Source organism: Sitodiplosis mosellana, unplaced genomic scaffold (genome assembly GCF_009176505.1).
Source record: "Sitodiplosis mosellana isolate CC-2019 unplaced genomic scaffold, AAFC_SMos_1.0 Smas_scaffold_6191, whole genome shotgun sequence".
NCBI lineage: Eukaryota > Metazoa > Arthropoda > Insecta > Diptera > Cecidomyiidae > Sitodiplosis > Sitodiplosis mosellana.
Window position 1 is genome coordinate 4,139,525 of NW_022601432.1, and position 18,186 is coordinate 4,157,710.

Genomic DNA, 18,186 nt, shown 5'->3' on the forward strand with positions numbered 1-18,186 from the left:
ATATGGTCTGACACCGCAACATTGAATTCTACCCATCGGTATTGAATGCATCCATTTTAGCTGATGTTTTGGTGTGTCGCGCGCGCGAGCGGTGTGTTTGTGCTAAAATGCATTGAAAGGCTGGAGTAACAGTGGAAAAAGAGGGGAGGCAGACGACGACAACAGAATGACAGAGAGAAAGATAGAGAGAACGAGCGCGCACCAAATACAAAAAAAGAAAGAAAGAAAAACATCAAATTCATGCATTACACACGAAGTACACGTACAGAATCAGTCCAACCAGAGTGGCCAAAAGAAGAGAAGAGAAAAGAAGAGGGAAAAAAAACACACAGATAGATATTTATATACACATGAAAGAAAGAAGTAACAGAGATCCACGACAAAACTTTTCCAACAGCACTTTCGAACACAACATACAAACATGAAACAGTTTATATTTTAGTTTTATTTAAACAAGTTGTGTGCAAAAAATGAACGAGAAAAATGTTTTTTCCACTGGTTTCCGCACAATTTTCGTTCTGATAATCAAATGTTATTGAAACGAATGAATAAAAAATTTGAAGCGAGAACAAACAGCAGCAGCAATAATACGAATTTAATCATTTTTTTCCCTTGTGTCTATGTTGTGTTTTGCATTTCGTACACACCGAAGTTAAGAGAACCAGAGATCAATCAGATGGGATATCTCGAATATATACACTGAAAATCGAATTTGCATGAAATTTTGGAGACAGTTTCCAAGTGCTGTGTTCGATAAAGTGTTAAAATGAGGGTCTAGGCACCCACCAACAATAATTATAAGAAAAAAAAAACAAACATAAATAAAAACAACCAATTAGAAAATTAATCAAATTTTTTTTATACCTTAAAAATTAATATATAAAAAAATTGTGTTCGTTTGCCGTGAGTTCAATAATTAGCATATAGTTCTAGTTAGATCCCATGTGTGTTCCTTTAATCAAAATACGTGTTTATCGTCATATTCCAATTGAAAATCGAAGCAAAAAAAATTGATGGATTTGTTTGGGAAAAAATTGACTACCCAACCGAAATAACATAAGAAGAAAAGAAACACGACCGTTTTCCATTGAACCCAATTACTGCTTACTGTGCATTCATCAAGTGCTGTCACTGTCGATTTTTTTTTCGGTTCGGTTCGTTCGTTTTTCTTTCTTTTTTCGGTGGAAATGAAGCAATCATAAACGCACATGAATGCATTGACTTGAACTGTACTGGCCTCGATTGCTGCAGACTTATCGTCAAATATAGTATATTACCAGTTATCAGCGCCTAGAAACGGACAACTGTTCTTCTATCTTCCTTTTTGTGGAGCCCAACCAACACACTGAAATTATGTAATTTACATATTTTTTTTCCATATTTGTATTTGTTTATTTACTTTTAAGAAGAAAGACACACAAAAAAAACATGCACAGCAAGTGCGAGAGAAAGAAGAAGAAGAAGAAGGAGAAGAAAAACGGCAGAAGGTAAAACATTTACCAGGAAGTATTGAACTACTACTGATAATTGCATTACAGCAAAATATGACTTAAGAGTAAAATCCAATAGATAAAAAAATGCATGAATAACGCCCGAGCGTTTGGCTCGATCTCACGGTGTTTTAACTCGGTATCCGGTTTTTAAGAAGTACAAATCTATTTATTGGATTTTGCCTGCGCGATATTAATTCTATGGGAGAGAGAGCATCCATTTACTTGAGGAAATTAGATATATCCACACTACACCACTTGACTGCCTTTAATATGCTTAAATTAAAATGTGAGTGCGTTGAGATTTTGCGACGATGACGACGACGACCACGACCACTTCATTTACCAAAGAGACATTCACACCTAGTGTTAATTCCTTTCTAATGTTTTCAGCACAATGCGAGGAAGGGAGCGATAGAGAGAGTGAGAGATAGCGGAAAAAACAAAGAAACTTTCGTCTTTTGTTCATGTGTTCACTAATTAAGACATCATGGACGAAAAATTGCGACGATTTTCTGTGTCGCGACACATAACTACTCATAATGATGGTGAGAATTTCTCTCTCTCTCTCTCTCTCTCTCTCTCTCACTATCTCTATCTCTGAATGGACAGTTGATTATTATTTCAAACAATAACCGAGAGAAAAAAACAGTGCTATTTGAAACCTTCAAAATAAAGTTATGAGCATTGAACATACACTCAAGAGGAGAAAAAAAAGCATTGAATAACTTCCGAAAGACTATTGATTCCCAATCAAACGTATCCAGTAATTCAAAGACACACACACACACACACACGTTGTTCGAGGAAAAAAAAAACAAATGTTGAACAATTGTCTGTTCAAATATAGAAGTGAGGAACAAGCGAGCAGAAAAAAAAACCACGTGTGTGTGTTGAATTTTTCTCGCCCAAATACAATGGCTTGTCGAAGAAATTATCAGCTTTGTTTTCGATTTCAAAAAGCGTAATCAACTTTTTAACTGAACGAAGCGAAAAGTTATGAAATACTCATAATAGTTGCTGCATCTGCGCGCTATTGAAATCTAATAGTGTGTTTTTTTGTTGTTGCTTTAAATGCATGCTATTATATACACACAACACACATCTATGTACATGGAAATGCTTATCGAAATTGTATTGCTCGAGCTCGTGCGCGCCACAGAGAGTGCGAGCGCATTTGTTTTTCCATAAACATGGACATAATAGAAAAAAAGAAAAACAAATCCAATCAAAACGATGAAGTGCTCTGTTTTTTGTTGTTGTTATCGTTCGTTCATTGTCGGTTGCTCTTCTTCGATTTTGTTTGTTTCTTTGTTGTTTCCTTTGGCGTTTTGCGTAAATGTTATTTTCGTTATTTGGTTTATATATTGGTTGCAACCGCATTCAATCGGCTAAGGTTACGCCAGAAGATTTTTCTTTTAAATCAATTTTTCTAGCCTAGCAACCGTGTGGCGGCTGTTGAACGTCAAAGTCATTTGAGGCGACGCGAGCGCCCCCAATTTCAAAGGGCACATCAATGTAATTTAACATTTCAAATCGGAACTAAACAGCGCGCCAATTCGAAATATAGGAAAATATAGTGTCAACAGCCGCACCATGCTAGCAACATACACGGAGGAATGAGTGTCTGACGTCGTCGTCGTCGTTGAATTAAATTTCACCTGGATTATTGCGCAAAGTATTAAAGCTTCTTTTAAATAACGATATTATAGTGATCTTCTTTGCCATACTGATGACTAATAAGATCAATTATTTGAATGTTCGCCGAGCTATTTATATCTTATGCAATGTTCTACTATTAGCTGAAAAGCATCAGCATACACGCGCCGAGTTCGATTACAAGTATCGGCTTTGCGTTCCAAAAGTGGACAAAAAGTTTTGAATTTTGTGCAGACTGGGTGTATTTTTTGGTCCACCTCAGCGGCTCGAATATTGAAATCCGTTTGTAAGTCGATTTTGAGTGGCCCAATCGTAAACCGAATGGGAAATTTTTAAAATAAACAACCGAAAAAAACTCATATAGTTCAGCACAATATAAGCATACGCATTGATTCAATGACTCGATTTACGATCCATTCTATTATGAGTTCAAAAAGGTTGTGACCGAAAAGCACACACACACAACGAGTAATTTGAGTCGAGTTGATTTTATTGAACCGAGCAGTTGGTTCAGCTGACACGTTAAATCCGGAGGGAAGACGATTTGGAAAAATCAAAAACTTTTAGTGTTGCATATGTACAAAATATCTAATCGATGTTCACGCATATAGCAGAGTTAAGCGGAGGCGCGATGTGAAATTTTTTTTCCACATATGCCAGAAAGAGATTTTATGTGTGCGTGTGTCTAAGTTCGAAAAAAAAAAATTATTTACCAAACAATGTTATTTAAGCAAGAAACGATAAACACCCATCTGCTCGTCTATTTGTTCATTCCATTTAATATTGTATCACACATATGAAATTGAAACTAATAAAATAAAATTGAAAAGAATGAACCACCGAAAATGGGAAACAAGAAACATTTATAGACGAATCGACACACGCATCCGTACGGGGGAGAGATGTATCGAGAGAGAGAGAGAGAGAGAGAGAGAGAGAGAGAGAGAGAGAGAGAAAGAGAGAGAGAGAGAGAGAAGGAGATAACGATGGAAGAAAATAAAAATGTGTATGCTCATATATGACGAAAGTCGAAGAATAAATGTGGAATAATATATTGAAATATAGGCAGAGAGCACAAGGCAAAAAATAGAAAATAGCGCTAGTTTGTGATCACATATACATACACATACACACCAGAGCCATCAGCTAACGATGATTATTTATTGAAATAGCAACGGGAATAAGACATATATTCTTCTTTTTTTTTTCTTTTATCCAATAGCCATGAAATTAAGAGGTCTTTCTCTTTTAGGCGCAAAGAAGACAACACACAATAAAGCGTGTGCATTGCAATAATACACACAATATGTGTGCAGTGTGCGTATTATATTGAGAGTGTAATACATGGGGCATATACGCGATAGTAATGACGATGGCAAACAAGGCGAAAACAACATCTTATTGAAAATTCAATAAATTCATTTTATTTTAAGTTGGTGTGTCGCACTTGTGTGTTGTTATTCATCATGGCATGTGTTTTTTTTTCTGTTGTTCCTTTCCTCTCCAATATTATTTTATGTGGATGCCTGATGCTCATACACCATGCATACACACGTTGCAACAAAAAGAAAGAAGGCAAATGAATGAAACAGAGAAAAAAAAACATTACAAGACACACAGAGCATACACCAGAACCGAAGCAATCCGAAACGGAACACGAGAGAAAGGGAAAAAACAACACACAACAATTGCATATATGCTTTCTTAATTGTCCTATTTTCGCCCGTTTTTATTAGTTTTTTTTTTCTGCTGTTGTTGTTGATGTTTCATTTCAATTTTCCATATTTGAGCGTACACACATTTTTCGTCGTGTGTCAGATGATGTGTGTGCGTAAGCATTGCATTGTTTTGCCATTTTTGAAATTATTCAATATAAATTAACCAAAACATCAGCATAACAACAGCAGCAGCAGCAGCAAAAAACTATGCAATGTAAGCACATTATACAATAAACAGTCATCCGTCGACAGAAGGGAAAAAAAACATTTTCATTCTGATGATTTGATGTGAAATCGCGTTGACCTTTTACCCTAATTTGATGCACCTATTTCATCACCAGCTGCTTGAGTTTTGTGTTTCAGTATTTGTTCTGGTTTATTTTCGTTCGTTCATGTGCATGTGTGCGTTGGTTGCTATTGTTGTTGGTGGTGTATTTTTTTCGATCACCCGATTTGCTGCTGTTAGACCAGCAAATCAATGTCTCAACCATATCTCCACTCGTTGATCGAAGAGTTAATATTCGGTGTTCAAAGCCAAAAAAGAGAGGCAGAATGAAGGGAAAACTTATTGTACGTACTCAACTGAGCTCTGATTATTATTGTTGTTGTTTTAAAATCGAGTACATTTTAACTGGAGATCCGATAAATCCATCACAAAGTCACTCATTGTGTGGCGGCTGTGTATTTAGGATGTATGTCGAATTTTCCTATGCCAGTAACCACATCATGTTTCACATTTTCTACGGTTCAATTCAAGGCCATCATCTACCTTTTAGCACACAGCCGTGTGGTTCGCTGTGACGTGTATATTATACACCCAATGAACTGTTGTTTTTTTTTTTCTTCACCTCTCTCGTCTATGTATATAATATATTATTGGTCTATGGTTTTTATCCAAAAAATTTTTCGCTCTTCTCACCTGACAAAAAAAAATCGCCATTGTTTTATGTCATATGTGTGCATAGATGGATTGGGTTGAGTCATGCTGCTTTTTCAACCGTACCGAAATTAGCTGATGGCTATTGTGTCGAAATGGTGAAAAAAAATGTGTACAAAATCAAAAAAAAAAAAACATACATCATTTTAGATGTTGTTCAATGGTACTTCAATTGTACATGTATCATGTGTACGGTTTATGATCTTTATTACTGTAGTTTCATTTTTCGTTCCCCAATTCCATTCTTCAATATTTTTGGTTGTTTATATTGTTTGGTTAGTGTGTATAATATGGCGATTATTTGATCTGCTGGAAGATAGCAATCATTGACATTGGGCAATATAGAGAAAATGAGACAATACCGACACGAGCCAATTGATGATGATGATGATGATGATGATGATGATGATGATGATGATGATGATGATGATGATGATGATGATGATGAAGAAGAAATCCAAATAGATTCGGCATCTCTTGAAAAGTCCTATTTTTATAAAGCCAAAATCAATCATTGCTCCAAAGTCATTCATTTATTGTCGTTTTTTTCGACGAAATTCTATGTTATTGTATTTCTTGCCATCTCAACTTTCTACTACATGTGTTTTGAATCATTTCGTCGAAAATAATAATAATAACCATTTTCATATTTCGCTTCTAAGCATCTCTTTACTACTATCGTATTTTTTCGCTTTTCTATTTTTGCATAGTGGTTTCGTGATCTCCCTTTGTATTCATATGTTTAGTCGCTTTTGTTCTCTCTCTCTCTCTCTCTCTCTCTCTCTCTGGCGCGCGCTGAACACCTAACATGCATTGTGTGTACAGTATACATACACACACGCCATATGAGCTAGTTGACAAGCAACGATAGACGCGCGCGTGCAAAGATTTAGAGTGAATGCTTTCTTCAAGTCAAGCGTCAATCACTTTGCGCTTTATTCTTCTTCGTCGGTTATACATACGCGTCTCTATGTTGATTTTTTTTTTCGTTCGTGTGTATGATTCGCAATATTTCGCTTTGCATTCACATCAGTTGATGGAAACTCTTTTATTACACCATCCAATCCGTTAGTAGATTATGAACGAGAACATCGATACATGCGTGCACATACAGCCAAGCACAGCCAACGATGGCAGAAGAGGAGAAAAAAAATTATATATCGAGATGAAACAAATGGAGAATGAACTGCGAATGATGTGAAAGGTGAAATGATTTTCAATTAACTTGTGAAGAATGAACCTTTTGAGAGCGATAGAAAAGAAGTGAATAGAAAAAAAATAAAACACACGAAGCATACACCAAAGAAATATACCCATGGCATGCTTTGTGATTCGCACCAAACAAAACAGCACCAGTGAAATAAAAAAAAAATTCAGTGTATATATTGTAATTAATGAGGAAAAAAAAGGTGATTGATAGAGAAATGTTGTATGTGTGTTTGTTCTGCCATGAACCGTTGAACGAACTCCATTATGACTATCATACGAATTTCGATTCGTTCATTTCACTTTGGTGTGTTTTAGATTCAGAACTGCATGTTCGGATAGCATTCAGTGCCGTCTTAGCCTGGAAGCGAATGAAGCAGCCGCTTCAGGGCCCTGCGATTTCAGGGGCCCCGAGCTGCTGAAAAGGCCCTTGAAATATTAAGAGAAAATCTTATCAAAGAAAATTAGAAAAAACTACAGATGGGCGGACTATCTGATTAAGATTAATTAATCTTAATCAAACGCCCAAAATTCGCGATGATTAATACGACCACTTAATCACTGATTACTCAATGAGTAATACTCATTGAGTAATAAAAGAATTTTAACTGCAAGACGAAAAATGTCATATACATATGGAAATAAATACAACATATTATGCAAAATATCGGCAAAAATTCTTAGCATTTTGGTAAAAATAAGCAAAATGGCCGACATAACCTCAGAAAAAGTCACGAAATGACCATTTCTTGTGGAAGTTTTTGAAAAAATTCAAAATATTTTCACGAATTTTCGATTGAACACAATGGCCCTTAGTAAAATAATATAATAAAACTGCGACAATATTTGCGTTTGTTTTTAAGAAAATTGAAAAAATGAAAGTACGGCTATAATTATTTCGGGGAGTGTATATTTCGCCTTATTTGTTGTTTCTGTCTTACTTATTGAGTGTAAGTAGTGTGGCTCACTTTTTAATAGAATTGTCAGTGGTATAAAATTGTTTACATATCAAATTATAAACAGTTTATCGATCAACCGTTTGAGCGAAATTCTTTATTGCCAAGTATGGTTGACTCTTCCAAACGGATGTAATTAAACATAGAGGGAGAATAGAGATAACGATAAGTTTCGTTTGTCAATTCGAATTGGATGTTGAGTCACATATACATTCGTATGAATAAGAGCGTTCATGTCCAGCAGTATTAAGCAGTAATCAAAACATAAATGAAAAACGGCATAGTTTAATAACTCTGAATTCATCTGTTTGAATTCAATCGAAATTGGCGCAACATTCAAAATATTGAATTTTGTGCTATTGAGAGAAAAATTTAGGGCCCCGGAAATTTTTTGCTTCAGGGCCCCCGAAAGTGCTAAGACGGCACTGGATAGCATCGAGCCTTTTTTTTCTCTCTCTACCCTATAACGTCTAAAACAGTTTCTAGTATTTCTTTTTTTAATTTTCGATTTGAATCGAATGAACCGGTGCCAAATTGAACATGTTCGGTTTTCTAAGCTTCAGAAAAGCTTTCTATACACAAATGAATTCACACATTGTTTTGTTTTTTTCTCTTCGTCTTTGTCAGGTACGAGGTATAAGGGCGCAAGAAAACTGAATGGATTTTCCTCGCCAACTTGGTGTTGTACATCAATTGACACAGCGAAAGCAGTCACTTCAATTGGAAAACTGCATTAGAGCAGCAAGGGAATAGCGAGGGAGGCAAAGGGAGAGAGAGAGAGAGAGAGAAACATAAAGATGGCAGCATCCGTTTACGGTAGCCCAGCCCATCATAACCGTATCGTACACAATTCCAATGGACTATCCAATCCACATAATCAAATCATGTCGGACGGTGGTTTATCACATGCACATTCGCCATTCTATCATGATCCTACACCCTATTTGCCACACCAAAATTTTACCTCACTCAAACACTCGACGGCTTTATCATCAATATTTGTATCACAGTCGGCGCAGCATCATCAGCAGCAACAGCAACAACACCAAATACCACCACAATTGCCGAAGAAAACCAAGAAAAACTATCGAACAATTGGCGGTGGCACCGCTGTACATTCGGCACTGATCAATGATCCAAACTATGTACGAAATACGAAGCGCAAATCGGCTGTTGAACTGTTGGCCGAAAGTAAACCGTACTATGTAAAATCGGAGAATGTGCTGGACAAAAAACAACAGCTTATGTATCAAAGTATGCGTACACCGCCTGCAACAAAATCAAATACCACCAATTTTACGTCAAATGCTTGTAAGTTGAATGATTGTGCTTTTTTTTCCGTACGGAACCGTTGTTTTCGAAGTTCATCAACATCTTTTTGGTTTTTTTTTTGTTTGGCACCAGGTTTGATATCGCCATCGCACACATTCCCACATCAACGTGTTCACACGCTGAACAATCGGCGATCGGTGTCGGCCAACTCGGAATTGCTCCAAATAAAGCTACGGCGACTCATCAATGACTCATCTTCACCAAAGGACAGCGTATTTGATCCCTATGTACTCGCTGCTCAGCAAAAGAATCGACGGCCCAGTTTTGATTTGGAGCACACCAAATTTGAGCCACCGCAACAATTCTCATCACCAAAACGCTTCAATCAAGAGGTAGCTGGAGGGAAACTAAAATTGCCCAATGATGATTCGAAACACAAATGACCTGTTTTCATTTCGTTCTTTTTTTCAGCTGACCATACATCCGATAAGTGATTTGAATAACGACAACGATGTGATGTTTCCAAGCGCATTCCTTTCACCGCAATCCTTACCATCAACCAATACCACATTTGATGACATTTACTGTGATTATAAGAGTTCTTCGATATTGAGTGACTATCAACCGATAAGTCCGCCAGCCGAATATGCACAATATGCCGAATTCAATGACTCACCAATGCACCAAAGCTCTCACCGAAGAGATAATCGGTAAGAAATCGTTCGAATTAATTTCGCATCTACGAATCCTATTAGCTTCCAAATGACAAAACGAAAAGAAGAAGAAAATAGAATCATGTTATGTTTTTGTGCTTGTTCTCTCATTCTTTCTCTCAATCTCTCTCTCTCTCTCTCTCTTTATCTCTATTGCCCATTTAGTTCCATAAATTATCAACGATCCTATTCCCATTCGCAAGCAGCGGATGTAGAAGAACCAGATTATGCATCACCAACCCATAATAATCACAAATCCCTGCCCGATCTGCACACACATACGCAAACTAATCGAAATTCACCTTATAGCGAGTACTCAGAAGGTCGTGGAAATCGTTCGAATAAATCAAACAGCTCATTGAACCGAGACTCTGGCGGATCATCGGGACACTATACACATCGGAGCGAGCCTTTTTATAAGCAAGAAAATCCACATAAAATGCCGCCACAATCAAAACAACAACTGCAACAGCAGCAGCAGCAGCAGCAGCTGCTGCAGCAACAAAAATCATATTCTAATTTTCCACAAAAATACTATGGACCAGATAATCGACGCGATAGTGGATCGTCAACGCAACATAGCGGAAATTCATACTATGTATACAGCGGAGGAGGTGGTGGAGTAGGAGGAGTTGGTGTTGCCACTAGTCGATTGAATTGCATCGAATGTGATAATCAAAGCCCAACCGATGCCAATTGCTTACTTAACTTTACAACATCTGTTGTGCCGGAGGCATTCCAGGATCATTTTAGCGATAATGATACAGATGACAAATCAAAAGTACATAGAAATTATGTTGACCATGAGCCCATTTTACGGGCAAGTAGAGTGTCAACATTTTACAATAATAACACCGGCGGCTATGATCCCAATTTACATGGGTCAACAGTAACGGCGGCAGCATTGATTAGCAATGACTTGCGATCACCGATTGAAGGTGAAATTAGTCCACCATTGGGAACATTTAAACGGCAAAAGTGTTTGCGTCTCAAGCAGCATCCATCACGGCATCCATCGCCCAGTGATCGTTTTTCGGGTAATATGACAATGGATGATCGTAAGCCAATATTGCGTTCGAAAAGTGACATCAGCCATCGGTATTTCAGTCGAAATGTACACAAAGGTGATCCAATGTATTTGACCGAAAATGGTACAATTAACGAACATCAACGTGCCAAATCGGAGAATTTCACCGAACTGGAACGTTTCTTTGATCGACTTGGTTTGGCCGATTCATCCGATTCGAATCGATCAAGCCCGGTATTCTTTTCCGATGTTGCAACTGTTGATTCCGATCAATTACCTGATAGTACCGAAACACAGCTGGAAACGCAACCATATCGACCAATTGAACCGACATCGATTGTTGAACGCAATGCCCGCATTATTAAGTGGCTATGCACGTGCCGAAAAATGCAAATAACTTGAGACTGGCGCCACACACACACACACATGCCAAATTACAACTGATGCAGTTTCATTCAATGCGCATCCCATTTTTCTATGTAATTTGCATTTTCTCTTTTCTTTTTCGGTTACACATATTCGTATACATACACATTTATATTTATTAGCTTAGGGGAAAACTTCAATAATCCAATTATTACTCAATGAAACAAATAGACAGTTTTTGAAAATGCGTGGCGAACAATTCAAATGGGGGTTTATCCGTCAAGGCATCGATCATTTTCTGTGAAAAATCGTTGTTTTTTTTTTATTCTTCAAACCAATTTTTTTCTTTCAAATTCCAGTGCATTTGCAAACGAACTCATTGATTATGTTAAGTTTGCCTAAGATTATTTTATTAACTCGAAATGAAGCAGGATCCTCTCGTTTTTTACAAACATAAGCACTCAATTTTTTTTTAAATTTAATACTTTTTTACTGAAAAGATCCAATGTCCACTCATGTGATGTCCTACATTTGAATTGTTACCTCGAACTTTTTCATATAAACTGATTAGCTTGAATCGGAACTAAACAACAACCAAAAACAAAAAAAAAACAAATACTTAAAAAAGTTTGAAATTGGACTAATTTCCGCGAAATCTATCCGGTATTAAAAAATTTTGTATGTCGACCTAGGTCGATGAGTTAGATGAATTGATTTTTTCGAATTATAACATATTATATATATTACATAAATAATTTATTGATATCGTTGAACCAGAACTAAATTTACCAGTAACTTTTAAAAACAATAAAAACCGTGTATGGCAGTCAAATTGGCCAATTTTGTTGCAAAACTACTCCATTTTTTGAATTAACGAAACCGTAATTCATTCAATTGATCGAATTTATTTGTTTTTTTTTTTAATCCCATTTCCAATTTTATTTATCAATTTTTAATGCCTTTTACGAGAAAAAAAAATATATTTATTCAAATGCAGTGCAGAAATGATATTTTTTAAGTTGTTTTTTTTTTTTTTTTTCTGTTAAACTCAATGATGATGAATTTATGTGTGAGAAAGTGAATACGAACAGGAATATTCGATATTTCTTCCAGACTTTGCAACATTATTGCCATTCATTGACTGCTTGCTGACACAATTAGATTATGAATTTATCCTAAATAAACAAAAAACTTTTAATAAAGATAATAAACACTTTATTTCGAAAATAAAACCAACCGAACAAACCAACTTTCGACTATTCCGTTAGTTAGCTCTTTTTTTTTCTTAAGAAATATGATGGGAGTATTGAGTTTATTTTTAGCGATGACCTTTATAGGTGTCATGTGAAAGCTTCGAGAAGACAGAACGAAAGCTGTTAGCATGAAAACACGCGCCAATCCAAGTGAACAATGAAAACAGAAGTGTTTCCGACATATGGACAAGGAAATACATACTGAGACTATCGTGAAATGTGTACTTTTTCGGAACTGGTCACCTTGAAATAGGCGAATAAATTTCAACGTTTTGCTTAATTGTTCAGGGGATTTTGAGAGAAAAATCACTCTTTACTCTCGTTTTTTGTTGGACGTTTCGGACTATTAAATCATATTGATTATAGTTAGTTTTTGCTCTTGTTCCAATCGAATGCAACGTTCTCTTCAATTTATTTATTGAGATGAAGTGTCCACACCATATTTTATTTTATTAAACAACGCCAAGCTCTGGCTGAATAAAATGGGAAGCGAAAATTTGTTTCATCAAAACACATGACAACCAAGTTCTCAACAGTACGTAGCATGTTTTATATCCTTTAAGAATTTGCAATTGAACTCGGAATGACTACGAGAGTGCCATTCGAAAAAAATCCCATTTTAACGGCGCAAATTTCTTTTAAATCATGAAATCAAAAATGCATACTTAGAAAGAAAAATATTCGAAGGATCAAATGTGTCTTCCAAAAAGAGAATCTAACAGATAAGTGATATATTGATTGTTCATATTTCATTTTGTAGAACATGAAATTGTTTATGGCATTTTTGGTATTTATCATCGCAGTATATGCTACAAATAATACAAATCCTGAAGAGAAATCGTAAGTATGGATAATCTTGATAAAGAATTTGACACTTTAATAAAGTATTTGAGAAATTTTTCTTTTAGTTAAAACTAAATCATACCAAAACTGAATCTATTACAAAAACAAATACACGAAAATCAATTTTGAACTATATTTAGTGCCATAGAGAGAAGCTCGAATATCGAGTCTCTACTTTTTACAGCTGTTAGAAAAGGTTTGCTCACCATATGACTTAAATGTTTAAAAATGAAATCAAAATCATAAATATGAATTTATACAGGAAACGTTACGTTGGCAAAATCTCTGTTTGTAAGTGGTGTAAGGACTAACTCCGAAAAAGATTACGCATTTCTCAAGGAAGCGATTGAAAGTAATACAGTCTTATATAATGGTTGAAGTGACATTTTTGAACTTATGTTCTATTGATTAAGGTGGTTCCATTGAAATGATCCAGTTGCTCATTGATAATGGCATAAATCTCAATTCGAAAGGCTTTTTATTTAAAATCAGGTCTTGATAGAGAACATTATGTGGAAATTTTGACAATGCTTATTAAAAATGGTGCAAATATTGATGCTGACGTCGATATCCTGCTTATATGTGCTTTTCGTGGCCGTAAGTTTTGAAAGAAAAATTATAATTTCAAAAAAAAGATACAAAATTCAGTGTATAGAGACAACGAAAAAATATTGGACTTGCTTTTTAAAAATGGAGCTGATATCAACCGTCCATACTATTCGAATGGGGAAACATTGTTACACGAAGCTATTGAGATGACTGACCCTTCTTGGTTCAAAATGGAATATTTTTTCAAATCCTTGTTCAAATATTTAATACGCAAAGGCGCTGATGTTAATGCAAGAAGTAACCAAGGATATGCACCACTCCATGTGGCTGCAAATGTTGGTAATAATTTTATGATACAAGACCATAAGTAAATGTATTTATGTATAAAAATATTCCAGGAGAAGAAGTTGTTGCTCAGATGCTGCTTGAAAACGGCGCAAAAGTTAATATGGAAACAAACAATGGGACCACACCGCTTACTTTAGCCATTAGAAACTTCAAAAACGGTAAGCTAGAAAATTCAAAACACTTTTTCTTCATCAGATCTTCATTAAATTGAATTCTATTACAGGTAAAATGGGTATGATAAAATTACTCATTCGAAATGGCGCGATCATCGATGTTGGCTTCATGAACTGGCTACTTGATGGCATAAAAATATTTGAAGAACTTCAAAAATTCATGAGATATGGAAAATCTAAATACTAAAAAAACTCTAAAAAATCTCAAAATTATGTCGTCGAAAATGTGGGCGATTTTACTTGCGCCGTAATAAAAAGGCAAAGTTGTATTCGATTTCAAAGCGTTGTTGTGCTTTACAATAACAATTTCGAAACTACGATTTCGACATGAACATATTGATGGAAATTCAACACAAATTGATTACTGAGATATGCGTCATTAGATTGGAAATAGCCGTTAAAATGCATCTTCCAAAACCAGTTAAAATATCTGAAAACATTCGATACTATTCAGTTTAAGAATAATAATTTTTCCAGAGTTTCCAAATGTTGACAATGTAAACGAAATATTTGGATGAAACAGAGAGAGCGAGTGCGAAAGAGAGTATGAAAGAGAGAGAACGTGCAAAATGCAAATAAATGATTACAATGAGTGAAAGAAAGAGAGAACAACCCTGTTCATATGTGTTCATATTTCTGTGTACAATTTCATGGTCAAATTTATTTGCGTTTATTGTTCTCTTTCTCTCTTCTGTTTCAAAAATTTGATTCGTTTGTGTTGTTCCATATCGGCGAGAGGAGAAAAAATAATTCTATTGTGCTTCGGCCCATTTGATGTGTGAATTGAATAGTTTATTCATAAGCAAGCCCGGCTAATCAAGCTGTTTCCTTAATTTTTAGTCTATTTAATTCAACCGCACGAATTTGAATCGAATGGAATTTATTCAATGGACGGCGAGGGGAATTCCATTCCACTTATTTAAAACATCGATAATCAGCAAACAAAAGCTAACACACAAAAAATGCATCGAGCTAAAGCTCGAGAAAATTGATTTTACGGGCCCGAGGCATTTCTGAATAGAGAAGAGTCTTTGTTTTGATTGTGATGAACAGCGCCCATTTTACGTAATTAACATCAGAAAATCGGCTTAAAAAAGCAATAACAGTAATATCAGCAGCGACAGCGGCAGCGACGGCGACGGGGACGACAGTAGCACCAACCACAATCAAAGAAACAGCAACGTCAATCGATGCACAATCATTTCCATTTATAATCAAAACGGTTTGCTCAATTGTCGCTATTGTTGGTGTACTGTACGTATCCACGTCGATTGTTCCTTAGTTTCAATCTTATAAGCAATTTCTTTACTCCAAAAAGTGTGCAATTTTTATCTTCAGAAAGACAATTCAAAAGCACATAACTGGAAGAAACATGTCGAATTCAATGTAAAAGAAACACATTTCGAGCGAAAAATGTCGGTATTTTATCAATAAATAAAAACAATCGTTTTATTTCGGGGAATATTCCATGGGATCAACTGTTTAAATATTTTATTTGAGAAAGAAAAAAAACAATCGCGATATAAAATATGTTCAGTGAGAACGCACAATGATTCATGCTCATATCATTCGATAATTTTATTTTTTTTCTCTGCTCTGCTCTTTGCTCTGGGCTTATTATTTCGACACAAATTCTTCGAAAAAGACTCTGTGCATGTTGCAATAGACTCGCTAGTGAAGGAAAAACTGCTGATTAAGTGTACAAACGTTCAAACGCAATGTAGTGATGTCACGTGAGTGAATCACTGTATAATCCGGCATCACTTATCTCGCATTATATATCGTTTATTGTTTTTTGCTTTTATCTTTGTTTCAAACAAACAAGAACCTTCACTTTTATGAATGGAATATTCTGATGTGCATGGATTTGGGTCAAAAGCCGTGTGCTCGGTCCGATCGAATGAAAACGTTTACGGAAAAAAATTAAGCAGAAAAAAGCAGCCAGCGAAATAACGTAGAAAATTGGTGATGCAAGGCGCTAGACAATTATCATTTTGACACATGCTTCTATGAACAGCATTGAACACAGCGTGATTTTTTTCCACATTTTTTTTGGGTTGAATGTTTCCGTGTGTAATTTTGTTGTCAGCCGTTGTTCTATTTGCGATTGGGTGTGTGTGTGTGTGTGCGTTGAAAACGTTGATTAGCTAATTGACCGAAAAGTCGACAAATTTGACTTCGATTATCAAAATGGGCACAAAGCGAGATAAGAAAATGCGAGAGGAAATTTACATATTTGTACTCTAATACCCGGAAGGATGTGTATTTGTGTTTGAACTATTATCTCAGTGCCAAGCACTTGAAATGGTTTGCAATGTCATTGTTCAGGAAATTTGTGTGTTTTTCCCCTTTCGACATTTTCCGGCCAATTCAAAACGATGCATTTGCACTATTTCCCTTTGTTCCGCACACCTATCATTTCTAATCATGGCAGCATAGGTTGCATCTATTTTGCAATCCAGCAAAAGCGCAATTCGTTCATTTTGAGCGAAATTATTCCAAAAATGAATAGCACCAAATTGATGTGATTGTTGCCCATTCGACGAACGTTTTGGGAATGTTAATGATACGGGTTTTTAATTGCCAAAAAATATTCCAGATTAAAAACGAAATAATTAGCTAGAGAAACAAAAATGGAAACACACACACACACACACACACAGAGAGAGAGAGAGGGAGAGAGGAACACGAAAATAAAACGGTTCACTCTCTCTCAATGTGTTTGTCCCACATTAATTTGGTTTCAAATTGTGTTTAACGGTATCTATGGCTCATTTCTCGTTGAGAGAATCTGAGCGGTGCATTCAATGTGAGTGTTCGCGTATTTGTACCGTTTTGATTGGATCATTTAGGGACAGTTTTGTTGCTCGTCGCTGAAAATCACACAAAACAAATGTTACCGCTGCTGATGCGGCTGCTGATGCAGTTGCCATTTTCTAATGAATGTTTGTTTTTTTTTGTTTCTCCTCATCTCTCCACCGCAATTCAAACGAACGAAAATGCATTATTTTTATTTCAAAGTACATAATCTCTATTCATTTACATAATTAACGATTAAACTATTGTCTTTCGCTTTGAATTCGTAATTGTAATGAAACGAAAGAACGGAACACACATAGTAACAATAGAATTACGTTTCTTTTTTCGTTGCTGTTGTTGCTGTTGTTTTTGTTGTTATTTCAACGAAATGCTAGTTGTGCATGCATGCCATTCGTTCACTTTGAGAGATTTTTAAATTCTTTGCATCCGTGGGTGCGTATATATATGTGTGTTTTCAATGAACAAAGAACACAGAAAAAAAAATGAATGAAAAATCAACAGCAAAAAAAAATGCTTTTCGTTCTGTTTTCATTTTTGCATTGTACACGTTGTAATCTCAACGACCGAAAAAAAACTTGCTTCAATTGAAATGTAAAGCAAAGAGACAAAAAAGACATGATTTAACATCGAGAGGCTGTTTTGTCACCTGATTATCTCAAATGGTTTAATTTGATTTTGATAACCAATTAACGGTTGTAATTAACCGTTTGCTCTTTGCAACACACAACCAATCCACTCTATCGCTACTTCAATCGATTTTGTTATTGTCAACAGCACTTTTTGTTCCGCAAAATGGCTGAGTGTGTGTGTGTGTGTGTGTGAGCAAAGTTGCAAAACAATAAAGCGATTCATCGTG

General features: G+C 35.7%; 2 protein-coding genes across 5 annotated transcripts; both read left to right on the top strand.

Annotated features, from left to right (window-relative positions):
• The first annotated feature begins 75 nt into the window (after positions 1 to 75).
• On the top strand, positions 76 to 12,593 carry LOC129576741 (uncharacterized). 4 transcript variants are annotated; one of them, XM_055462291.1, is made up of 7 exons: positions 118 to 1,355; positions 4,372 to 4,466; positions 6,880 to 7,008; positions 8,594 to 9,277; positions 9,371 to 9,630; positions 9,710 to 9,948; positions 10,117 to 12,593. In XM_055462291.1, the coding sequence occupies exons 4-7, from the start codon at positions 8,764 to 8,766 to the stop codon at positions 11,378 to 11,380; spliced, it is 2,277 nt and encodes a 758-aa protein (XP_055318266.1). In that variant the 5' UTR covers positions 118 to 1,355; positions 4,372 to 4,466; positions 6,880 to 7,008; positions 8,594 to 8,763; the 3' UTR covers positions 11,381 to 12,593. The 4 variants fall into 4 exon arrangements, with proteins under 4 accessions (XP_055318263.1, XP_055318266.1, XP_055318265.1 ...); XM_055462290.1 differs by lacking the exon at positions 4,372 to 4,466 and having other exon boundaries at positions 118 to 1,487; XM_055462288.1 differs by lacking the exons at positions 4,372 to 4,466; positions 6,880 to 7,008 and having other exon boundaries at positions 76 to 1,355.
• A 929-nt stretch (positions 12,594 to 13,522) lies between these two features.
• LOC129576745 (putative ankyrin repeat protein RF_0381) lies at positions 13,523 to 15,962 on the top strand. The gene is made up of 5 exons (XM_055462311.1): positions 13,523 to 13,636; positions 13,703 to 14,037; positions 14,089 to 14,328; positions 14,388 to 14,495; positions 14,561 to 15,962. Exons 2-5 carry the CDS (start codon positions 13,968 to 13,970, stop codon positions 14,695 to 14,697), a joined length of 555 nt encoding a protein of 184 aa, XP_055318286.1. The 5' UTR covers positions 13,523 to 13,636; positions 13,703 to 13,967; the 3' UTR covers positions 14,698 to 15,962.
• The last annotated feature ends 2,224 nt before the right edge of the window (positions 15,963 to 18,186 follow it).

Coding starts and splice junctions, on each gene's coding strand:
- LOC129576741 (XM_055462288.1), top strand. CDS start 8,764: ATGGCAGCATCCGTTTACGGTAGCCCAGCCCATCATAACCGTATCGTA. Junction 9,631..9,709: donor CAAAACGCTTCAATCAAGAG/GTAGCTGGAGGG, acceptor TCTTTTTTTCAG/CTGACCATACATCCGATAAG. Junction 9,949..10,116: donor TCTCACCGAAGAGATAATCG/GTAAGAAATCGT, acceptor TTGCCCATTTAG/TTCCATAAATTATCAACGAT.
- LOC129576745 (XM_055462311.1), top strand. CDS start 13,968: ATGCTTATTAAAAATGGTGCAAATATTGATGCTGACGTCGATATCCTG. Junction 14,038..14,088: donor TATATGTGCTTTTCGTGGCC/GTAAGTTTTGAA, acceptor TACAAAATTCAG/TGTATAGAGACAACGAAAAA. Junction 14,496..14,560: donor CATTAGAAACTTCAAAAACG/GTAAGCTAGAAA, acceptor ATTCTATTACAG/GTAAAATGGGTATGATAAAA.